A 26045-nucleotide genomic window follows, 5' to 3' on the forward strand; every position below is an offset into this window, starting at 1 on the left:
TACAGGCAAGAACAGTACCGACCTGCTGTTAGGTATGAAACATAAAAAAATATTAAATTAACGTTACGTTAAAAAAGCCCTTCCTATGAAATTAGACTGAAAAAAAGAAAGAAAATAAATTAAAACATAAATTAAATTAAAAAGCATTCTATGAACTCGAAAAATAAATGAAAAACGATAAAACTGAAGGATAAGAATCTGTCCCCTTCTTCTTTTTTTTCTTATAACAGAAATTTAACAAAATTGGAATTATCTCATCATATAGGCCTATTCTTTATTTGTCATTGCTTGAATGTATATTTTCTGCACTTATTTTAATGTATGCGCCAACACGAAGTCAACTACACTTAGAATACATTTGGATTCACTAATATAGGGGAGCAAAATCATCTTGCAAGTAACATTCTTTTTGTGCGAGTAAAAAAAAAAACCCATCATGAGTGATTGGTGTCATTAATCTCTGAGAGCTGCGTGAGAGAGCATTTGGAAGGGCCCTTTCAACCTTTATTAAAGGGGCCGATGCTCTAGGGGTCTGAGCTGATGCAGCTTTGCGCAGATGAACCTTGTCACGATCACAGAGCAGGTCATATGCAATCATAATGCCATTATAATAATGCGTAATCCACATTAAAGGTGCTTATGTCATGAGTATAATATATGTTCATAAAATGAGAGATTCAAAAGATTTCAAGGGCACGCAGCAAAGAATTGCTCCTTTAGATATTCCATCTTTCTCCAGCAAGGAAGCTCAGGACAGTTCTGCTGCTTTGCGGAACATATCAAGGGAGAACATTTTGCAGTACAATGCTTAAAGGGACAGTACGGTATTGCCCGAAATGACCTGCGGAGAATGTATTTGCATAAATGTGCCACAGTGAGTAGGCTACATTTGAATTTCTAAATTAAATGTGCAAGTCACAATCCAAGGGGCATTTGAAGTATTCCCCAAAGTATTCTAGTACTGACAGTGTTACATTAATTTAGATGTATATTTTGAAAAGCACATTTTACTTTTAATTAAAACGATTATATTTACTAATTCTATCTTGTAATATTTTTTTACATAATAATAATCAGATTAGGGCTGAGGAAAGTCATGCAAATCTTTCATTGATGAACATTTGATAGACTTTATGTGATATATAGTGATACAATTATATTCATAATCACATATGAATTTATTAGTGCTGTTCCAATTATTTGTACACACCACATCCATACATCTGAATGGTTATCTGGAATCAACAAGCTAATCTGTATGCAAGAATGGTCGTGTACACTAAATGGTCGATGGACCTGTACACACAAGGCATGTCAGTGACTTAAAGCTGCAGTTCTGTGTTACAATTTTGACTTTATATCTCCCAATTCAAAGTTGGCTGAGAATATAACAAAGAAGCAGTTTAATGCAATGATGGCAAATACTGATACAATGATTATCCTGAGAACAATTAAGAAGTTCATTAAAGGAGTACAGGGAACTGCTAATGCCAATATGAATATGAATATGAATAACAATGAGAACATTTTAACTTTACTTTGATTATTATATCTTTTTATTTTGTGCCATCACAGACCTACTTAGTTTTTAATCTGAAAATACACAATGTACTTTACTTTGTGCATTTAATTGTGCACTTTCTTCTATCAAGGTCATTTTTACCAGTATTATTTCGACAGTGAAGGTCCCAAATGTGTTATTTTTACATTTTACATGCATTTAAAAAATTTGAAAAAATGTATGTTATCAAGTAAACTTGCAAATACCTATAAAGTCAATTTTCCCAACAAAACATTGCTTTTTTTAGGTAGAAATCCGAATTATTGCTCATCGTCATACGTTGCAGAGATTTCTTTTAACAGGACCGTGTATGTACTGCACACTTGGCACCTGCTCCAGCTGCTGTAGAGAGAAAACACCAAAGCTGAGCTGATCAGCACACTTGCACCTGGGACTGTCTCCACAGATCTGCTCTTAAACTAATCCTTACTGACAGCCGCACTAAAGACACACTTAAAATGAGCCTTCTACTGACATGAGCACAAAGAGATGAAAAGAGATAAAAAAGGGACATAAATTTTTTTTTTTTAAATAATCGTGTGAAAGAAAGAAGGGAAAAAGAAAGAAGGAAAGAAAGAACAAGAGACATGTATAAGACGAGCAAGTCCACAGCAGGAATTATAGACGCAGTTTAATACTTTGTACTCGGCAGTGACCTTCACACGACTGCCACCATTTCTGTGTCCACTGCACATTTTACAAGCAAGGAGACTGCTGAAAGCATGCTGCCCCGGGCCTTCCTGCTCCTCCACCCCCAACCATGGAGAAAAGCTGATTGCCTCTCTCTCTCAGCAGCAATGCAGCATTCAAGTCCTGCAGGCAATTTGACAAATGAGCTACGTTCTGAGCTGAGGGGGATGCCTCCACTGCAGCACACATCCCAGAGCGCACGTGCCCGCAACCAGGGCCGCTATGATTTACACCCAACATACCATTAGCCCAATGCATGAACGCTCAAGCACGCGCACACTCACACTCTCTCTCAGCTGCAGTGCTGTCATGATGTTCTGGCTTTAGCCTAAAGCTGAGGTATATCTGCTCTGGGCGAGTCGTAATTACCTCCACAATGCAGCACTGAGCAGCGCCTCAGAATATCACCGAGGAACTTTGTCCTTGTTGAAAGATATACGCGTCTTTTAAGAGATTTCAAGCGTAATTTTTTTTTTTTGAAACATCAGGGTTTCCAGTTGAAAACGCAAACATTAATTTAGGTAAAATTGTACAAGGTGATATCTTTAATTAAACGTAATTTTAAATTTGATAAAAAGATAATGCTATATTCAGAATACATTTTTTTTTATTAATAGTGGATACTATTCAGGTTGTGCATAATGAGATTTGAACCCTTTGAAGTAATTTTTTTTACTAGTATTATTATTTCAACAGTGAAGGTCATGTTTTATGAATATGCATTTTTAAATTTAGGAACCATTTCATGCCTTCAGGGAAAAACAAAAATGCTTTTGAATTGCAAATATACCTAATAAAGTCCATTTTCCCGAACACATCTTAAAAACATAGCTATTTTTAGATTTAAACAGAGGAAGAAAACCTATTCATCTTCTACATTGTAAAGTGTCCTTATAAATTAGATAAATTAAACGTATAATCATCATCCTTGAAACAACTTACAATTTCCTTTAATTAGGTAAATTAAGCATTTAAAATTGAGCAAAATTGTAGGTGATATCTTCAATTAAATTAAATTTTTAATTTATAAATCTAAAACTTATACTTTTTTAATCCTAGATTTTCTCAGAAAATTAATTCTCAAGATTAATGTACTTTTATTTTAGATTAGGCAAATTAGGCATTTAAATTGAGCAAAATGATATAAGGTGATTGTTTTCTGATACATCTTTAATTAAATTGAATTCAGCTTTGAGTCAAAATTATTATTCATATTACATTTCATTTAGTACTTTTGATTTGAACCTTTTGAGGTCATTTTTACCAGTAGTATTATTTCAAAAGTTTGCATCAAAGGTTTCATTATTTTAGTTTACTGTGGGCTGTCAAACCCACCGTCAGCCACACACGCTCTTCTATAGGGGGAGTGATTTGCGGGTTGCCTGGTGGGACTGTGTATTGATTACCTTGAAATTACAGCATTTAAAAGGTTGGCGAAAAAGAGAAGATGTAAGCTGCCCTCTCGCAGCAGTGTCTGCATGCTCACCGGCAGCAATCAGCATCTTCAGCATATTGTGCTAACACTGCACAGGAAAATGTGAATTTCACTGAGAGACAGCTGAGTGCTGGGTAATTTAATTCAGGACTCTCTCTCTCTCTCAGCCAGAAGTGTAAAATGAGCCGTATAACCTTCAAAAGCACACAACCTTTCATCGGATCATAAAGGATGACTGACAAATAAGAGCAGTTAGCATTTAAGGAAATTACATATGTCAAATGATGAAACTGTTCCTATGCAGACTACTAAAGCCTTGCGGAAATCTGATCAGCAAATGACTGCGTATAAAAAAAAACGAGAGCAACAAAATCAGGTTCAAATGTTTACAAAAGTGATTTAAAATCTAATTCAAACTTGGAAATGAACATAAAGATTTATGACTTAGAACAATTTAAAACAAAGAAATGTTACGACATAAAATAAAATAAAAATATTTAACATTGTGCTCTATATCTAGGTCACTAATAACAAGAAGTTCTTAAAGCACAAGATGCGTTTTGGATCACTCTCAAATCAAGATCACCAAAGAAAATGTTTTTCTTTAAGAATTTAAAAATATATATATTTCAAAAATGATTTGTTAAACTAAAATGATATAAACTAGAACTATAATTAAATTATTAAATGAAAATAAAATTATTTAATCAAATCTTTTCATGTTTTATGAATTTTAGCATGACAAATCTTTAACCTAAACGCTTCTCTGCGCTTTAGGTTTGTCCTTCATATTTTTTCAGGTTTCCTGCAGTTGTGCCATACAAATCTGAACACTAGGTGGCAGAAAAGGGCTGCCTTTCTATCAGTGCATTATTGTTCTGTAGCTCTGATTTTGATTTTGACTAATCCCAACAAAATTAAATACAACAACTTTTCTTTTTTTCCACATCCACCTCCCAATACCTTCCAAAGCTGCTCTCAATGTCAAAACCTCTTGTAGTAACATTAAGCAAATAATCAGCCTGGAAAAATGAGGCCTAGAGTCCACTAGCTTATCAAGAGGATAAAAGGGAAACAATGAAGTCCATATATAAATGCAAAAACGTGCATATTTTACCTGCCAATATTCAGTTTAAGCAAAGCTATCTTACATAAAACCATTCTTAAAGATACTAAATGCCAACATATGCAATAATCAAACAACTGTACATAAGCAAATACTTTAGTCCAAACTAAGCAATCCAAGAAAACCCTCTCGAGTCAGAGAATAAAATAGCAGCCTCTGAAAACTTCCTGTTTTATAGTATATTTCTACTGTGCCAACCAAGCAAAAATATCCGTTCAACAGTATGCCAGTCCTTCATTTCACAGCATGGCCTCACTTATGGCTACCACATGAAATAAACAGCATCTGTGCTGGAGAAAGTTAATGCAGCCTGCTGGAAGAATGACTCAGAGAATGTGTCAGAGTGTTGTGTGATGGTGGGATTAGCTCACAGTAAATTTCCTTTTCCCTATGACACGCTACTCATGCTCACATTCCTGCAGCTCAATTCCAGTTCCTGAAAAGAATGAGGTGCTTGTGCAGAGATGTTTGGAGCTCTGCTGAGGAAACATAGCAGGTGAGTCACTCAGAATCAAACACTTGTTTGTTGCGTGCTGGTGGAAAAGGGAACCAGACCACAATGGTACAAATACTATACAGCTGGTGTTAAAACTTTAAAATGTGCTTTTCTGGATACAAGAGAAACTGCTATGAAACAATATGGCTTCAGTGTATGATGTCTAATCATATTAACTCTTGTTTGGCTCGTCTAAAAGGCACAATATCCTAAACATTTGAAAGGAAACTGTAAATTCCCTTTAGTCAGTCCGAGTCCGAGAGGGAGGGAAAGAGCTAAGATGAATGTGTTTTCTTTTTTTCATGTGAAAGGTAGCAGTGGCTCTTAGTGGTTGTCTGGCTAAATAAAAACAGACTTTTGTATGCTTTCCATTATTTAGCCTTATTGAAACACACTTAGTTTGGCATAAAGGACTGAGGCTAATCATGTAAAATAACTACAAGCTGTCCTTCAGGGGTCCCTGAATGCACTATATGTCCGTTTAAAGAAGATATATAAAATAAAAACACTTTCGACATACTGTATCTAACCCCTGGTTTCACAGTTTAAGTTTAGTCCTAGACTAAAATATATGTTTGAGCTGTTTTAACTGAAAGCTGTCATATATTAAAATTGTTTTGTCTCAAGATGGACATCAGTAATGTTTTTTTTCTAGGCCAAGTTTAATGCCCTAATTGAACTAAGGCCTAATCCTGGCTTAATCTAAATCATGTCAATGAAACCAGCCCTATTTCTATTATCTGTAGTAATAGAGTGGTGCATGGATGAAGTCTTTTTGCAGGCCAAACCGGAAGTTAGCATCACCCTGGTTCCTTTGACAAAAACCCATTAGGATTTTTTCTATTGTTTTTTGGATTACTAGTCTTCGACTAATGAAAGCTTATGATTCTTACACGTTTTGTTCATTGTGATAATCTCCACAAATGAACAAGACTTTTATGAATTATGAAGCGTAAATAAATACAATTCAAAAGAAGTCAAAAGCTAAAGGTAGACTATAAGTGAACTACCATGGTCGTATGTCCTCAACGTTAGTACGTCACTATCACTAAGCTTCCGACAACTCTTTCAGTCATTGTTTAAAAATATTTTCCCTGAAAGTTCGAGTTATAATAGTTTGCAAGGGCGTGATTATAAACACAGCGAGGCTATGAAAGTGAACTAGTGTGTAGATGAGTTTAGATGACGTTTAATGTCACCGGCAGCCTCTGTGTACCCCATTTAGCCACTTATTAGCAACCGCCTTGTACAAGAAAAGTAAGAGACCCTGGTACTGAAAAGGTTGAAAAACTATAATGTAACTATTGAGAAAAAACCCCAATGTAAACCAGTCCCAGAATGGCCAATCAAACTATTAGAAAACATAAGGCTTTGTAAGATCTGGGATCTGCCTTTGTGTTGTACGATTATTCTTGGCATATCAAAGAAGCTTTTGGAGTTGTGAGTAACCAGAGTGAACACAAGGGGACAGTAAAAGACTTTAACATTTCACATGTCCCTTAATGGTAATACTATGGGTAAGCGAGAATGTGATTCTTAGCGGGATGCTAGATCAATATAACTTTCTGCTTGTTTCTACCATCACTGCTCACCTCTTCACTGAGGTCTACATCAGAGGGAAAACATCCACTCCACCCCAAAACAGATTTTTTTTAGAGACACTAGCAACCACAGAGATGGGCTCAGGAGGAGTGATCCATTGTGTAAGGTCTATAGAGGAGTTATTACTGTGTCTCCAGACAGTTTGGGTTGCCAAGATGCCTCGTTGTCTGTTGAGTCATATAGAGAGGAGCCACATGAATCAGTGTCTTCAAGCATGGAAATGCAGTCATCACACAAAAGGGTGCAACAATGCCGGAGTGCAGTCAGTCTGAAAGTGAATATGAAAGTGCAAATATTACTATGATGGAAAACAAGTCTGTAACCAACCATTCAAGATTGGAAATAGAAAACCAATATTAATGGATCACTACTCTGAATTTTAGAGGATATGCCCCCTATCACAGTATATGACAGTATAGTATATAAACAGTATATATATAAATGCCATAAATATGAATGAAATTAAATCTCAGAAAATAACTATTTATTAAAAGGCGATATTTACCTATGGAAAAACAAAACAAAACTTTTTTTTTTACCTTCATAAAGCACATTTTCTGTAACTACATAAAGCAAACAGTATATATAAATGGTGTTGTAATGATTCAGTTTAATTTCAATAAATTATTTTAAAATAAATTGAACATGAAATGAAAAATATCTATGAACACGATTTATATTAATCCCTAAAAAGAATATTATGAAATATATCAAATTTGATATGACAAATAAACAAAACAGAATATTTTCTCTTAACTATATAGAGCAACCAGAGTAGCATCCATTTTTCAAATTGTTAAATTGAATTAATGTTTTACATATAAATAATCAATCAAACTGTTATTTATGCGCAAGATATTAGTAGTTGGGATGAAGGCCTACACTGAGCATGATAAGCGTCAGGTGATACTTTATATCAGAAAATAAAATTAAGAAAAAACGTACTAATAAAACCCTTAATTAAGAACATAAGAAATATATTAAAGTGAGAAAATAAACAAAAACAGAGGAAGTTGCTACAATGCATCAACATTTTTAATATATGGGCATTTTTATAACTTTTAGTGGAAATTTTGGTAATTTTCCCTCAAATAAAGCTATTTGGTTTGCTTTGCTAACTTGGGACTACAAAGTGTGTAAAAAAGAAAGAGAGTACTAGCGCATAAATGTATATCTGGCATGCAAACAGAGTGATTATGCCATTATTATGTAGTCCACAATTAGCAGGGTTTATCAGGGGAAATGAGCTAAACAACAGCAGCTCAGCTCAATTGGGAGGGACGTTCGTTCAGCAGCAGCTGAGAGCTATTTGACCACGTGACTGGAGAGATGTTTCTGTCGCTGTAGCAGCCATCATTTCACCCAATACAAGCCTATGCTAAAAAGACAGAGAGGAAGTATAGTCATGGATTTGTACTGGAATACTGACTGAAAGGAACATACTCGCTCCACTCCTTCGCCTATGGTTTATTTGCCGGCGTGTATCCGTTGCAGGTAACGTTAGGGTCTGAAATTGTTTCGATGTAACACATTTGCCTGTCTTTTGTCTTTGCTGTGTGTTCACATGCAAACACTCGCGTTTTCCAAGCTTTTCGAAAGCAAACACCAGTCGATGTGCTCATTCAACAAGCCGAAGATATAACGTTAGCCTGATACGTGAAATGCGATATAAACGTGCTAGCTTGTGAATCCTTTCCTAATGCTTCTGTGTAAATAATAAATGAGTAACGTTAGCTGTGCACTAAACAACAACTGCTTCCTGCGTTTGTAATGGGTATAAAATTATGTTTTAAACCAACAAAGATGCCTCGTGGACCTACGCTTAATACTTTCCTACTCAAGATAAGTTTGGCAGCATTAGCATTAATAGATTTGTGTGTCTGATTATTTTGTTCAGTAGATACACTTAACCTTTCTGCGAAAGGCCAGGTAGTCGCATTACTATTGACTAGTGTGAAGCTCATTTAATTAGTTTGTATTTACATGAAAATCGTGCTTAAACTCCAGCCGTTTATAGTTTTACTCCACGACCTCAAAGATGTTTGGCCTAGACAATGCTGGAGATGCTTCACTTTCGGTTTAAGGTCTTAAAGACCTAGAGCATTGGTGTGGAGCCATTTGAGTTAAGCTATCTGTACACTACTAAATGAAGAACAACGCTATCGTCTAGTTATAGTTCTTATACTAACTATATTAACAATCAAGACCGTTTTTCTAATTATTTGTTTGGTGTTCCAAGAGTGCTATTTGGTAATAACTAGTTTGTGTAATATTCTATCGACTTTTTTTCCAGCCTGGGGGAAAGAGCGTTTTTGAAGTCATATTGGGTTTTTTTTTGTGTGTGTGTGTGTTTTTTTCTTTTAAGTCAGTGTGTTCTTTCGTGAATAGACGCGGAATCGCGTGTATTTACCTGCAGCAGGGAGTGGGCCTTTGAAAGTGAGCGTTGTTTTCACACGCGCGCCAACTCCGCCAAGATCTCGCCAAGGAGCGGGAAACTTAAAAACCCGGAGTGGAACTAGAGTGATTAGAGAGCGCTTTGAAATCTCTTGCGCTCCGCTCCAGTCATATTTATTCCAAACCGGTGAGAAGCAAAGCTTAAAGGTGCTGTAAGTTTTTGACTGTACAAAAGCATGAAAATACCATATGTTTGCAGATATTTAGGAAACATGCTGAATTCACATACTCGTTTCTTTGGAAAACTTTGCTACAGCCAGTTATTTTACCTTGAAATGTGCATTCCATGTCTGACTGTCTGTTTTTCCACGTTGCCTATTTACCCAATTATATTTCAACACCCCGGGTTGCCGGTCAGCAAACAAACTTGGTCAGATTCACAGCTTCTACACAACCTAAAAAGCCTCTGTATCCATCTAAAAATCTCTATGAACGGTAGCATATTAAAACGCGATATCAACTCATCGTAAATCAACTCACCAACTTAGTTTGTTGGCTAAGTCTCCTCACTGTCGAGGAGAAGGGAGCGTGGGAAACAACTCTCTCCAATATTTAGAATTTGGACTGCAGTACCCATTTCAACCGCTAGCTGTCATTCTTACATACTGCACCTTTAATGCTTTGGCTTCTTTTGAAACTATTTTCATTGACTGAAGAAATTAACTAACTGGTTATTTAGCCTCTATACTGGTTAACTGGTTATGTAAACCGCTAAATTTAACTTATTGCTTTTTTAACATTACAGCAATAAACGATCACACTCATGTTGTAGGCTATATTTAAAGATAGAAGAACTAACAACGATGTACTAAAAACAGAAACGTTTATCCTTTCGAGTTTTTCGCATGCAGATGACAAACTTTGTCAAAACAATCCGTTCACGCGGATCAGTGAAAATGACTAAAAATGCTGTATTATGCATGCCAGGCCAGTAGGTGGCGATGACATTTTGTAAAGAGAAACGACGTGCCTATCCACCTTATTTTTCAACGCGCAAGTAAGGTGTTTTCTGTGAATGTGCGAGACTTTCGATTTATTAGCTGCTGTAGGGAAATGCAAGAAGAATATATCAAAGTGCAGTAAACTGTAAAACTTTTTGCACTACAAATCTTGTTTATAATTAAGACAATACATTAAAATTAATATGGTAAGAAATACCGGTTTGCAATATCGAGCCGCACAATGAGATGTTTTGTACAGCTAAAAATAACGAAGCAAATGGCACAGGAAGCCAGACAGATTAAAGTTACAAATGGCCATACTCTTACCTGAAAAATAAGGTGGATAGACTGAACGCATGTGCATGACATCACCGTTTTCACAAATTCATGTTTTTTGTAGTTTACACAGAGATGATAATGGTATAATTTTTGGTATCAAAACTTGCACTTTGAACCCATTTTCAAAAGTTTGTTTTCAGGCCCCCAAAATGCATAAAATATTTTCAGTTTTTAGTTGAAAGTGGTCTCATGTAAACTGCCCCTAAATCTTATTTTCAGCCAGTGTCTTTGTCGCTTTATATTTGACATCACTGTTATTAGAAATATGAAGTTACCACAGTTTTATTGTTGTAACTTGAACTTTAGTTTAGTAACTATTTAATCGGAAACTGTGGTTCAAAAGGGTTTCTCATCAATGAGTTCTGAGATGACCCGCAGAGACATCAGCTCAGTGTTTGATGTCCTATTTAATGTCAGATTACTGTGTGGTTGACGTATTCAAGACAGGTTAATCTTTCCTTTGTGTTTGCAAGAACAGTAGGTAGGACTGATTTACTGTTAACTGTCTTTACTAAATGCCCCTGACTGAACACAGATGTTATGGGCCAGCGTAACACGGGTAACTCCTGACCCTCTGCTGTAGAGGACGTCCTGCTGAACTGACCTGGATTACAGCAATGCGAATTTTGTAATGTTAAACTGTGATTTGCTCATGTTCACCTCCCCCTTCACTAATGGTGCTTGTCTGGTTTGGGCTAACATTAACATAGAATGGCCTAGGTTTTTTTATTTGTTAAAAGAAAGTAGTTCTCAGGCACTTATCATGAACCATTTTTGTGTGCGTGTGTTGTTGTGTGTTCTTAAAGTTCTTGATTACATTTTATAGGTTTCATGAAGAACCTTTCTAACTTAAAGGGTTAGTTCACCCAAAAATGAAAATTCTGTCAGTAATTACTCACCCTCATGTTGTTCCAACCCCGTAAGACCTTCGTTCATCTTCGGAACACAAATTAAGATATTTTTGATGAAATCTGAGAGCTGGATCACTCCTCCATAGACTTCTAGGTTCTAGGTGACACAGACGCGCTGCGCAAAAACACTACGTAAACTAACTCGAGGCCCAGATAGAAGGAAATGAATAGTGGAATAAAGTCATTATTTTTGTTGTTTTTTGCGCACAAAAAGTATTCTCGTCGCTTGATATACTCAAGATTGAGCCACTGGAGTCACTTGGACTATATTAACGATCTCTTTAATACATTTTCTGGGCCAGCAAGTTTTGGTCACCTAGAAGTCTATGGAGGAGTGATCCTGAAATAATCACACTTTAAACAAATTGCAATAGTTCCACTTTTGTTTAATCTATTGCTTATAGCTCAGTCATTTTGCCCTCTGCTTTATATATTTAGCAATATGTCAGTCATGAAGTAACAGGAAATGATCACTTTCATTCAGGCATCAGTCAATGCTGTTGGTGCAGTCATAGACACCGATGTAGGGTCTTAGACATTTTGTTTGACCTGATACCCTCAGAGGTGAATTGATTTGTGTCTGCTGAGATTAAACCTTAAGTTACACAAGTCTGTATGTGTCACTGCAACGGCCCTGATCTTTGTTGCATAAACTTCACTAATGAATGTCTCTTAGTAGCCCATGTTCCCTGTAAAATCTCTCTTGGCACTTTTCCATGCGGTGAGGATCACAGGTTTGGTTCAGCTGAATGAATTATTGTCTTGGTGTGAACTTAGTCCTTCAGTTTGTGATGTTTTGAGTTAGCATATTTATCTGTTTAACATGCTTCTGAATGTTTTGTTCAGAAAATTGATTGTTGGCAGATTTATTTTCCCTTCATTCAAGGGTGACGAGGGCGTTTGAATAGCTTTTGCTATTTTGTTGTTGCAAAATAAAGCTCCCACTACTCTCTGATAAATGAAGATCATTGAGATTCTTAGTAAACTGTATGATCTGTTGTTCTATTGGCTTTGATGCACCGAGCATTTAATTTGCTAGCGTAACTGCACTAATTTGGTGAATAACTCATTATGCTAACAATACAGCATGTCTTGACATGCAGCCCTTACTGTAAACTAAGAAATGCTGAGCTGTTGTAAATCTATTTTTAGTTTCATGTCTCCTTTCAGAATCAGATCTGTGAAGGTCAGTGATGACAAGCATGGGGAAGTCATATTTGGCAGATAATGTGAATCAAGAATGATTTAACATAACATTTTTAGTGTGATGGTGCTACCACAGTTGGGATGCTCTTATTAATGTCGTATGTTGTTTCTCAGATTATTTTTCACTTCCTGGCTCAGTTTCATATACAGTATTTCCCTATTTTTTACATAGTCAAGTTGCAGGACGGGTTGTTGTGAAGAGCATCACCTCTTACCTGTAATGCGAGTTTATCCAGTTGGATGGACACCTTTAATTTGTATCCAAACTCAAACTTTGACTGGCGTTATTCTGTGGAATACAAAATGCTATATTTTATGGTTCAGCATTTCCTGTCCCTACAATCAAAGTCAGCAAGGGGGTCCAAAAATATTTATATTTATGTCCGTTTCATATTCAGTCTTTCAGTTTCAGTTAATGTTACTCATTATCAAAAGACTTTTGACCATTTTAAAAACAAGAGGCTTCCCCTACCACCGTCATGGCAGAGACTGCACCACCCAAATTTGGTCTCCACATGGGGCCTACATGAGTGTTTTAGCACCGTTCAGAAGATTTCTATCAGATTGCAGTATATATTTGTGTAGGGTGTTGTCATTTTCTGAAACGGTTCACAGCAGCACCTGCTGTGGCTCTGCCTAGAGCTGTTGGGCTTGTTTAGTGGGTGAGCGCTGGTTAAGCGTGCTCCTGTTCTCTCATAATGGCTGTCAGCCCCAAAGAGCCCTGTTAAACAATTGAAAAATATGATTGCTTTAATCCAGGGTGAGTCTACCTTCATGAAGGGAGTGTCAATATAAAGTCACCCTGATCTCTTTCAATACAAATTAGACCTTCATATTTCTCAAACTTAAGTGTCAGCAATTTAAAAAACCCAAATGCGTTTTAGCAATTCATGTTTTAAGTTAAAACTAACTCCTTTAGCTTATATGCCATTTAGCACATAGCCTAAGTTATAAAAGGTAACCAACAAGACAAAACATGATCAACAGTGAGAATAAGTTTGAGAAATATGAAGGTCTGATTTGTATTGAAAGAGATCAGGGTGTCTTTATATTGACACTCCCTTCATGAACGTAGACTCACCCTGGATTAAAGCAATCATATTTCAATTGTTTTACACAGCTGAGTTCAGGCTGCTTGCCTGTTGCCTCCAAATGGTGTAATAATGCTATAAACGCGTTTAAATAATGTAAAGTTTAAAAACAAAAACAAATCAGTGTTGCTTTGTTGGCTTAATATATTTATTTTTATGAATATAAATTTTATTGCCTCTTTAAATAGGAAAGTGGAAGGAGAGAGAGGGTTACTGGGTTCGGGACATGACCCAAATCCCTAACCCAGGTCCTGTGAGCACAACAGCTTCTTGTGTCATGAACAATGTGCTACCCACTGTGTCTCTGCTCCAACATTGCTTGATATTTAAAAGCAATTCTGTAACATTATTTCTGCAGTTGTAACCAGTGTTTATGCTGCCTTCCTGGCATTGTATATGTACCACTTTGCAGTGCAATATCTGCGATATCTGGATGATTTTCATTTGAATGTCCTCTAGGATTTTAGTCTCTTAGGCCCTGTTTACACGAACGCTCGCGGGTGAAAACGTAAAAATATTTTATCAGATGTGCCTTTCGTTTAAACGGCGACAGCGTGTTTGGGACTTAAAAACGCAAAAAAGTGAAACCACCCTCCAGAGTGGAAATCTTAAAAACGCTCCACCGTCGCGTTTCCGTCTAAACGGTAAAAACGCAAAAGTCTGCTAGAAAGTGAAGGCACCGATCAGTGCTTCACATTGCCACCTAGCCGCCTGGAGTGCATACTACATTGAATTTCACACACTTTTGCGTCACCATATGCACACAGATTTCCCCTCCATGACGCTCGTCTAAACGCAGAATAAAAAGTGATCACTTTTGTGTTTTCTCTTCAGATCGTTTCCGTGTAAACGTAGCCTCAGTTTAGAAGTCTTCACACTTCTTTAATCAAGCAGTGTTAAAGTGCCATTTGTCTGCCATTTTTCACCCCGTCTGCCCACTGTCTGAATAGAGCATCTGTGTGACATTTGGGTTGACACCATGATTTGTCATCTACTTTCTCGTTCCTGCTTTGCCCCTCACTCACAGCTGCCTGCCAGATGCCTCAGTATCATGATTAAAACCTGTCGAAGATAATGTCCCCATTTCAGAGTAGCGTCCGTCATCTTGCAAATACATGCTGCAACTTTGGAGAAGAGAAATTACCCTGATGATCGTGAGCATGTCAACCAGTGGAGGTTTTGTATATAGAAGCAAAATCTCCACTGGTTGACTTGCTCACAATGCCATCATCAGGGTTATTGAGCAGTCAACTGACAGAATAATACAGTTGCTGTGCTATTAAAACAACTGTTGTCTATTAGTTTGTAGAGCAGGGTAGTTTTATTTTGTGTAAATCATAAGCTGAATCAAGAAAATCAAGGGGGTGTTTTCTCATTAAAATCTTACAAAATGTTCAAAATTGAATATAAGGGCCATGAAGGCAAATTCAAGTTGGAGGTACATATTTGCATCCAAGTAGGTGCAAGGTTGGGAGGTAGAAGTCTAGGGAAGCCCAGTTTTGCATAAGTATTAAATGTGGACAAGACAAAAGCCACCACTGTTCCCCAGGCCCAACAAATCCACCAGAACCCCTATCACGCATTTCAATCAGCTCTACACAGAAGGGGTCGGCAAACCACCTGCAAAGTCCCTGCTCATAAACTACCAAAAAATGTCAACCTATCAAAAACAGTCAGGTTGTCACCTGACATGCCAAGCAGTCTCTTAAAACACCATGCAAAGAGTGGAGGCGATCCTGCAGGATCACCAACATCACCTTGCCCCTGGCCTGTGTATCATTCAATAATGCGATATCTCATTTAAAATGGTCACCGGGTTCTAACAGATCTGTAAAAGGCTGTTGTCTGTGTGTGTTGGTGCTTTGCCACGGAGCTTAATTGCTCCCTGCATAGAGAGTGTGCAAATTAACATGTTTCCTACTTTCTAAAGGTTGGACAGCCATTGAAGACTGTATTGTTTGGCATTCACAAACTTGCCACCCACTTCTTGGTGTTCCTCTGCCTTGGGTAGGCCAGTGGCGGAGAGGCGTGACCCATTTAAAAGGTTGTTTACTTGTATCAGAGAAAGGGCTAAGATGCTCCTCAATGAACTCTTGTCTACAATTCAATTACCCTTGGGGCCCTTCAGCAGCTTATTATGAAATGCTGTTTTCAATGAGCAGTTTCGCTCATTTATGCACTGTATGGAAAGAACAAATGACTTGACTGCCATGAAGCTTTTTTTGCTGTTTTTTTTTTTCTAGTAGACTGCCCTAATTGTTGAATATCAGATTTAACAGTGATGTAATTTAGGAGGGCAGGAATTGCGTTAGAAACCAGGACATCGGGTGGGGATTTCACACACGGCACTGGTATGTCTAGTCTCTAAGCATGTCTAATGAAATTTTATTTTTTTTCTCCTACTTGCCTCTTTTGCCACTGACCTTGTCTGGTGGAATATTTGCTGGCCTGAATTTGCGGTTTTCACTGAAATAATTTCGGCTCTGTATTTTTATATTTTATATATATAATATATGTCAGACTTTTTATTGCTCTTCCTGTTATCTTCAGACTAGACAAGCTTAAGAGGAAATAGCCTGTCTTTTTTTCTCTCCTTTATATCCCTTATTTTTAAAGGGAATTGTGTGAATCAGTCAAGAGGAATGGGTTAGTTGTGGTAAAGCTAGAGATTTGTTTTCTCTTATGCGCATGTCATGTGATATAATGGGACTCTGAAAAGTGCCTTGGACCAATAAACCATATTGTAACACACACAAGTGAGGCATTGAGCATGCAACTGACAGAATGATACAGTTACTGTGCTATTAACAGTCCACTCTTGTCTGAGTTTGTATAGGAGAGTAGATTTATTTTGCTTGTCAAACATGTGCCTAATCAATGGTGTCTCATTAAAATCTTACTAGATATGTAACTTAAGTTCAATATTGTTTTGTTACAAAACCAAAGATCTGCTTGTATAACATACATGATGCACATTTCATGATCCGTTTTGTGTAATAGTAGTAGTTTAATAAACCTAGTAATTCAATTCACATTTATTTGTATAGCACATTTTACAATACTCCGTTTCAAAGCAGCTTTACAGAAAATGCCTGTTTCTACATTACAACTTAGAGTAATTTGTTATCAGAAGTGACGGTCCATGTAATGTCCATATTTCCAGAAATGTGTTGTTCTAAGATAATACAAATTATGCAGTATAGCTAACATGTATTAATTTAGGCAGAAACAATTCATAATGATCACAAAATATATAAAAAAAAATTGGCAGTTGTGTATGTTGATTCAGAGTTGGCGTCACCTGAAGTCCTAGCTGGGGTTGGCGTAAACTCTTTTCAGGTGTTGGGTCATCCGAAATCTTTGTAAGAGGATGGATCCAAACTGGAGCTGGCGTGATCTCTAGTAGAAACAGAAAAGAAAATGGAAAATAGTTGCTGTTCATAACATTTAAGGCAAAAGACAAACATGTGCATTTAGTATGATATAACTGCTGTACAAGTTACTGGAGTACAAGGTTATGAGATGTATTATGTAAATGCATGACTAAAGAGATGTCTTATCTAGATTAAAACCGGGAGAGTGAGTCTGTGCCCCGAAAATGATCAGGAAGGCGATTCCAAAGTCTAGGAGACAAATGTGAGAACGCTCTGTCCCTCCTTTAGTGGACTTGGACATCCTAGATCCTACCAAAAGTCCAGAGTTTTATGACTTTAAAGAGCATGATGGATTGTAGGGCGATAAATGTTAAATACACAGGAGCAGAACCATTTAGGGCCTTAAAGGTCAGTATTAATACTTTGTAATCGATACAGAACTTAATAGGTAACCAGTGTAGAAGTTATAAAATTGGGGTTACACGTCCATGTTTTCTTGACCAGGTAAGAACTCTTTGGACAAGCTGTAGCTTGTTTAAGGATACAGGACAACCACCTAGTAATGCATTAATCCAGTATGGATTTCAGAGGTCATGAATGCATGAACTAGCTTTTCTGCATCAGAAACAGATAGCATGTTCTGTAGCTTATCGACATTTCTAAGGTGGAAAGCTGTTTTTGTAACCTATGAAAGACAAGTTGCTATAACTAGGCTATATTACTAATATAACTATGACTTCAACTATAGAGGATGAAATAACTGTACAGCCTTCTAGATGCAAATTGTATTCTAAAAAAGATTGTGTACAGGTTTTTTGTTCCAATAACGAATGCCTCAGTCTTATCTGAATTTAATAGAAGAAAATTACTGGTCATCCAATACTTTATATCTTTAACACACTCTGTCAGTTTGAATCATTTTACTTTTGTGTTATAGTAGTAATATCTATTATTAGTTAATAAACAGTAATTTCTAACTGTAATGGTAAAAATAACATGATGATTATACTGTTGTTAATGGTGGTGGTTGTAGTTCTATTGTGATATGGGAAAACAGGCAACCGTAAAAAAGTTGATTTGTTTCAGTCATTTAACTGTGTGCCTTTTTTTCTCCCTTTAATCTCCCCAGGTGAGTGTTACTAGCAGCTGCTTTGACCTGGTTTCCCAGCAACCACTGGCATAAAAACAGCGGCCTTGGCCTCCTTATTGGTGGAGGGGCATAGGTGAAGGAGTGGACCCTGACTGCCCTCTTTCTCTTGTTATTTGCTTCGTTTTGTGATAAGAGGGGGAGTAAAGTGCTAATAAGACTACCCAGAGCATGGGGCAGAAGGTTCCGGGAGGCATAAAGACTGTGGACATGCGGGACCCGGCGTTTCGGCCTCTCAAGCTAGAGCTGCAGGCCCTAGACTACACCAAGCCTTCCCGTCTGGATATGTTGTTAGACATGCCATCAGCCTTGCAGGATGTCCAAGTGCAGCACTCGTGGAACAATGATGACCGGTCGCTTAACATCTTTGTTAAAGAGGACAATAAACTCATATTTCACCGGCACCCTGTAGCGCAGAGTACAGATGCTATCCGGGGCCGAGTGGGATACACACGGGGACTGCATGTGTGGGAGATCAGCTGGGCCATGCGCCAGCGGGGAACCCATGCCGTTGTTGGTGTGGCGACGGGTGAAGCCCCGCTGCATTCTGTAGGATACACTGCACTTGTAGGAAACAATAGCGAGTCCTGGGGCTGGGACCTGGGACGTAACAAACTCTATCATGATGGCAAGAATCAGCCCAGTAGGACGTATCCAGCTTTTCTTGAGCCTGATGAGACCTTTATCGTTCCAGACTCGTTTTTGGTGGTCCTGGACATGGACGAGGGGACTTTAAGTTTTATTGTCGACGGACAATATTTAGGGGTTGCTTTCAGAGGACTCAAAGGAAGGAAGCTATACCCTGTAGTGAGTGCTGTGTGGGGACACTGTGAAATCAGAATCCGGTACATCAATGGACTTGATCGTAAGTATCACCCTTTCTGCTTGTTTGAATCTGCCTGTTTGTTATCTATGTCTGTTTTTTCATGCTCCTCCACTCGTCTCTTGAATAACAAGGTTGACTCTGTGGGTTGTTAAACATTGAAAGTGGCTGTAGCTAGTGTGTCTATGGAAGGATTTGTTTCTCATTCATTAATTATATGAAGCCAGCTCAATTTACCTGATAAAAGCTATGATTTTCCGAAATCACCCCTATACCCTTAAATAGGGCACTATTTGAGGCGACAGCCATTTTTAGTGGTCTCCGAAACTATTGGGGTGTAACAATACATCGATATGGATCGATGTATGGTTAGATGTTTCATCGGTGCCACGTAAAATATCGATATGAGGTACCTTTATTTTGACACTCTCCACCTCCTTACGTAACGTCCGTCTAAGCATTTCCGCCAAAGCGCACATTTTCATTTACTCACCATACTGTCTGCTGGTGTGTCTTTGTAACGTTAATCTCCTCATCACACGTTTTGTCACAAAAGCCGGTATTGTCCACTGTCAAGGCATCGCAATTTCATGTTTTACAGCAGAAACCGACAAGCACCATTGTTGTTTATGAACACAACCCTTAAGTCCGTTTTAGCGAATCCGCATGCAGTATTCAGGTCAGGTGACAAGGCTGCTAGTCACTTTGAAAAGACGCGCTAGCTGAGAGGACTTTCGTCAAAGCTGACTAAAAGTGATCGAGGATGCATCATTTCACTGAATTTGAACCCGTGATATCTTCTTCGGGGCGTAAAAGGAAAATAAAAGCTAAACTTTTTTACGGAATCTTGCTAAAGCAGCACGTTACAGTGGTGAGGGAAAAGCTCCCTGTATTGCGTGTAATCACACTCAGGCGTCTGTCAGCTGAGGAGATTAACATAGAAACCTAGATTAACCAAGTGTTTTATAATATATCATAGCAATTACTTGCTGTTTAACTCTGAAACATGAAACGTGGAGTTATCTGCCTTTGCCAAAAAACGACTGTTGTAGTTATGTGCTTTTGCTAAAAACAAACTTTTAATATATATTAAAAAAACATACTTTGAATGAACTTAATTTTGTAAGTAACCTGTTTTCTTTTTTTTGTATTTATTTATTACTTAATCAAAACAACCCAGCTGCAGTTTGATTGCTAGTTATCTGTTGTGAAATGTCCAAAATGGGAGAGGGTGTGCAATTTTCAAAGAGTTTAATTAAATGTTCATGTTATAAATTTTGGTTGCATTTGTGAGTTAATAAAAATGCAACTGGTTGTGTAGACTTGGCACATATCTAAAAATCGATAAGTCAATTGATATAGCCCTGAATCGAATCGTAATTGTATTGCAGAATTTTGAGGTATCTGCAAATATCGCATCGCTGGCTGAGAGAATCGATATCATGTCGTATCGTGATGAACCGTCCGATTTACACCCCTAGAAACTAGTGGACGTTATTGAGTGCACTCAATCCCACAATCATCCATCCGTTTTCCAAACCGCGCTGGTCCAGCGTAATATCATACAGCCACAGGAATAAATTCCTTTTTATTTGATTATTAAATTATTTAATTGCAGTTTATACATGCTTTCCATAGCAGAGTTCAAGATAAATCTCTTCATTTCTACTGGAGATGCCAGTTTGCTAAGTTTCGTTTGATTATTAAACGGCAAGCACAAACTATGCAAAAGTGGCAGCCCTTCCGGCGCACTCAGTTTCTGAATTCACTCACTCGTTTTCATTCACTCCTTCAAGTGGACTATATTAGTGGAGTAATGTAGGGAATAGTGAATGAGGGTAAAGGGGGCGATTTCGAACACAGCATATGACATCATTATCTCGCACACTTCCTGGAAGCTAATCATTAAACTGCCTGCTTTGCTCTGCTCTTTCATTATTACGTACGTCTTGAGCAGATTCCACTGCTGCCTGATCAGGAATATTTAAACAGACGTTCTCCATTATAGAGAATCAAAACTGAGCTTTTCCTTAATGAAAACTGTTATTAGCCTGATTATGTGAGACACCTATACCTGTTTGATAGAAAGTGTTTTAGCCATTGAGAAGCCTGAGAAGACTTCTGTTATATTTTGTTTTTATAGTGTGAGTAAATGTTGTATATTGTTCTTTTAAATTTAGAAATTTCACATTTGACCATTAAAATGTTCTTCATATCAGCCAACATGTTCTCTAGATCAGTTTTTTATTTTTTTAGTGCTCCTGTACTTGTGGAAAATTTGATATAAATGTTTTCTTTATCTAATTTTATTTTATTGACATCCATAGTTTTAACAATAAGAAATTATAAACTTATTGTAAAAATTTAAGAGTTGTTGAAGCTATTTATGGCAATATTGCTCTGAATTCGCTTTAAAGAGAATATTTGCGCAAAGTGTATTTGATGCAAATAAATTCACATGGTCTTTGGGAACATGTTGTCTGCACTTAATATTTTACTTGCAGAGTAAAATTAGTCTTTATACATGAATAGCTGAGTTTTAGGAACTGGTTCCCTTGCAATGGCAGTCAATCAGTCTTTGATTTTTGCATCAGTCATTTAATTTTTTTATTTTTATATTTCCCTTTTTTAATTTTTATTTTTTTTTTATAGCTTTTCTTCTGAGAGTGGAAAAGGTCAATGGTTTTGAAAATGAGTCATTCAATCAAATGAGAGCTAGCTAACATGCAATGTCTTCCATCAAATTGTACATTCTTGAGATTACATAATTTCGTCTGTTTTTGCATATCGTTTCTGCGAATCTGACTCATTTCCTCAACCCAGTATGCTGTAATGAGTCAGTTTTGGAGGGCATTCTTATGTTATCATTCTGTGGTCATATAATGAAAGGATGCAGGTGAGGGCCAGACTTACTCATGTCTGGGCTTCTCGGGAGTCGGGACAGCTGTAACCCGCCTTACTCTCATTGGAAGCAATCTCCGGGCCACTAATTATGGCCTTTCCAAAGGAATACCTTTTATCACATTGATGTTTTGCATGCCATTAGATGATGGAATGACTCTTAAGTCTCTTTCCTGAGTGAGCCATGTGTAGCAACATTTAATGAAGGTCTGACTTTGGGAAGTATTGTTGCTGCCTTAATGCATCAGTTCAGGACACAGGTGTTCCCATTTTTGGAGAATTCTCCTCCCGTCTGTGTGTGAGAGAAGAGTAGCCAGAGTATTACTCAGCCTCTGACTCTAAGGCCTTGGCTTCCTTTTGTATCTGTCTTGTGTCAGTGCCTTTAATGCATTCTTCGTCATGCTTGTGGTCAACAGAGGTATAAATGTGCTGTTATTCATCCCTTACATCACTCTGTTTGGTTTCCCAAGTGTCTCGTTTGCAAAAGTGTGCGTTTTATGAAGTAATCTCAACATCCGCGCAGGTGGTGCTGTGTGGAAACCATTCAGAAATTCAAAGTACTTGCTGGTGTGTATATGGCTGGGCTAAATGGGACCTGTGGGGAAACTTGTAATACTTTAAGCCAGGTGCACACTGTATGAATTTTTTCTCTGTTGGCCACAATTTCTTCTCTCTGTAATTGTAAAAGATTTAAACCCAAGTCTTTATTATCTCAGCATCAGCTGATGAATTGCTTTTGTCAGTTTTGTAAGCTAATGAATCCATACACTAATATTTCTTCAACTTTGGGCATTTTGGCCATGTAGACTTTTAGAAAACAAAATTGAACATCCATTCGTGTTTATTTTTTATTACTTTGTGCATGCATCTCAGATTATTTCTTTTATATTTTTTATATTGTTTTTAAAATTATTTTATTTTAGAAAGCCATGAAAATTTCCACTACAACGTCATTTCCACCACATCTCAAACTACGTGTTAAAGCACTTTCAAAAATATAAATGCTTAATGTTACTTTTAAAAATCAACCCCTGAGACAAAATGCCCAAGGTTGAAGAAACCCAAATATGCAACAAAGATCTTTGCGTTCTTCTTTGTTATCATTACCACACACTCTCTACTAAGAATAAGCTTGTTCGCTCTCCGCACTCCTAACATTTACGCAAGGTTTTGGGCTTGTGCTGTACCATGTTTGTTATGTGTGTAAATGAGGATATCTGAACATGAGTGTTATAAAACACCCAGTCTGACACACAACCCCATCATAGTCTTACTGGGAAAGACAGCCTACGTCAGGATTTTCAAGTTTACAAAGTAGGCTATTTGAGTGATTGTTTCTAATGAATTTCTATCTGTCTCTCTCTCTCTGCCTGTAGCTGAACCTCTGCCATTAATGGACCTCTGTAGGCGCTCGGTACGGGTCGCGTTGGGGAGAGACCGACTGAGTGAAATCCATGGACTGCCCTTACCTGCCTCCCTTAAGAACTACTTGCTCTACCAATGATTATAATAGTGCCTTTACAACCGTTCAAGGCATAGCATCCACCTCTGTTTCTCTCTGGGATTAATCTTCACTCTGGCAAGCCTGTTTCATTACATCTTTGTTTTGGTTTCGGTGCCGTTCTCGGTCACTGGGTATAATACAAACAATATAATTTTTTTTTTTTTTTTTTTTACAAATCAGACCAAGGGTGTCTCATGCTTGATGCTTTCAGGATCAAGTGTGGCAACGTCTCTTGCTTCGCTTATTTACTGGATATCCACCCGAATGCTTTCGCTGGAATCCTGTGGCAGATATGAAAACAAGAACCCTTCTTCTCTCTAATCATGGCTTAGTGAAACTTCAGCTGTTTGTCAAGGCCTTTTCCTTTTATAATTTTTTACTCCATCCTTCCTTTCTTTTTTTTCTTTTTTTTTTAAATGAGATTTTGGCACCTTTCTTGTATCATGTCATTCATTTGAGGGTCCATATAGTGACTCTTTGCAGGCAATGCAAAATACATTACCTTCTCAACACCTTTAGGCTTAACAACCAGCAATTTTTTTTATGTTGATATTGACATTTTTATATGTTTTTCAACTGTCCTTCCCCTTGCGGTCAGTATAATAATGTAGCTGAGTCAACTTCCGATCCGTGGCCACGGTTAACAGGTCAGCAAGTTGATGACACACTCAAGGGAAGGCGACGTCTTCCCCTGCTCACTCTTGGCAGGTTAAAAATAGCCTGGTTTTAGCTGTAAGTCTGACCGTCTGGCCTGGAAAAAGTCTTTGACGTCTGTGAAGGGGGAGTTGAGAGGCTAACATTCATGGAAACAAACACAGCTAGTGCGTTATGCTAGCTTTTTTAATCTCTCGACAAGTCCCTCACCTCTTGTTAACACTGCAATATCTGAAGTGCCTGGCTCATGATACTGGTATATTAAGAGAAAGCCATGATTTAAAGTCATTTTTATATTAAATTAAAGATAGCATCACTGTGAAACTATGTAGCATACATTAATCAATAAGCGGTTGTATAGCTTGCTTTCTGTAATGGCCCCTAAAACCTGTGAACACCCTTCCCACAATTACTTTTTGCCCGTTTTATTCGAGTGTTTGTTTTTAACCTGTTGATGATTTGAGAAAAGCAGGGATTGAATAGTGACACTGCTGTGTGGTGCCTTGTCTATGACTTAATGTTAAAAGTGGCACGCAGGCAAATGTTGATGTTTCTTGCTCTGTTATTTTAAAGTCTTGATGCAGAGAAAGTAAGATTGCCAATTATTGTCTTTTTCTCCCCCCCCCTCCCCCCATTCTAGTCTTTTAGATGTGTAAATGTAGTTCCTGTTTGGCAGCCATTTTGCTAAGCATTAGGGGGATAGTTTGGTTCCCTGTTTTTAAACCCTTTCTGCCTGCAGACCACCATTCTCTTTGTATTCAGTGATGTAGATAATATTGGTAACTATCTAATAAAGTTTATTATAATTGACATCTGTTCTCTTTGTGGTTTTTATGCTCTCAAACCCCATGAAAATGGTCTATTCATTAGTTAATCTTTTTCATTTGCTTATTTACTTAATTGTTTGCTTGTTAACTTATTTTTTTTTCTGTTTACTTATATCTGTAACTTTTTTCAGTTTAATATTGAAACGTATTCTTAGAAAAGTTCACATTTTGATTGTACAGCCATTAATCATGATTTGCTATTTATGAATGGTATTAGGACGGGACATTCTCATTCTAGAGAGCATTTGATTGGATGGAAATCTGTGCAGTGCAGGATGACTCTTAAAACATTTAAATATACAGTCTTTCACTTCTGAAAATATTCAAGGATAAACCTTGATTTGTCTGTCTTGCTTTTAACGCAGCATAAAATTTACAAATTGATAACATTTCACACAGAATCAGGTTTGTCTTGATTTAAAGATGCAGTCTGTTCAAAATTTACAAAGATGATATAATGAACAAGTACATCATGAATACATTTTCCAAACTGTGTTTTTGTCTTATCCTGAATCACTATGGTACACTTTATAAGTGTTTATATTCTGACTATTTTAGACTGGTTCGGGTCGTACCGCTTCGGAGTAGCCCAGTACCTGTGTGACTTGTCATAGACATAAACAGGGCTACAATGTTCTTCCACAAGACTCATGCAGTTCTGTTTATTAACCACTAGAGCGCCAAAAGTTACGTAATGCAGCTTTAAGTGCTCTATTTACAAAAAATGCTCATTCAAACACCAGAGTCTAGACTGAAATTGAATTTGATGATAGTCACCCTGCTTGAAAGAGTTTCTCTTCAGTAACTAAATTTTGTTGGTGTCCGTAAGTGTTTTAATTTCTTCCTATATAAATACTGGAAACTTTATCTGTAGACATAACAACTCTGAAGCAAGACGAGAACAAGGAAAATCTGTTCCAAGCAAACGGCATCTCCTCTGACAGTTGTTTTAGGTTAGAGATC

At 37.4% G+C, this 26045-nt stretch overlaps 1 protein-coding gene across 1 annotated transcript; it reads left to right on the forward strand.

Moving 5' to 3' along the window:
• Positions 1 to 8169: 8169 nt before the first annotated feature.
• On the forward strand, positions 8170 to 25065 carry spsb1 (splA/ryanodine receptor domain and SOCS box containing 1). The gene is made up of 3 exons (XM_084428068.1): positions 8170 to 8404; positions 18356 to 19238; positions 23474 to 25065. Exons 2-3 carry the CDS (start codon positions 18545 to 18547, stop codon positions 23599 to 23601), a joined length of 822 nt encoding a protein of 273 aa, XP_084284194.1. The 5' UTR covers positions 8170 to 8404; positions 18356 to 18544; the 3' UTR covers positions 23602 to 25065.
• Positions 25066 to 26045: the final 980 nt, after the last annotated feature.

This window comes from Rutilus rutilus (genome assembly GCF_951802725.1).
Source record: "Rutilus rutilus genome assembly, chromosome: 13".
NCBI classification, from domain to species: domain Eukaryota; kingdom Metazoa; phylum Chordata; class Actinopteri; order Cypriniformes; family Leuciscidae; genus Rutilus; species Rutilus rutilus.

Bases quoted from the DNA above. Each gene is read 5' to 3' on its own strand.
- spsb1 (XM_084428068.1), top strand. From the start codon at position 18,545: ATGGGGCAGAAGGTTCCGGGAGGCATAAAGACTGTGGACATGCGGGAC. The intron at 19,239-23,473 runs GTAAGTATCACC...CTCTGCCTGTAG, and splicing joins GTACATCAATGGACTTGATC to CTGAACCTCTGCCATTAATG.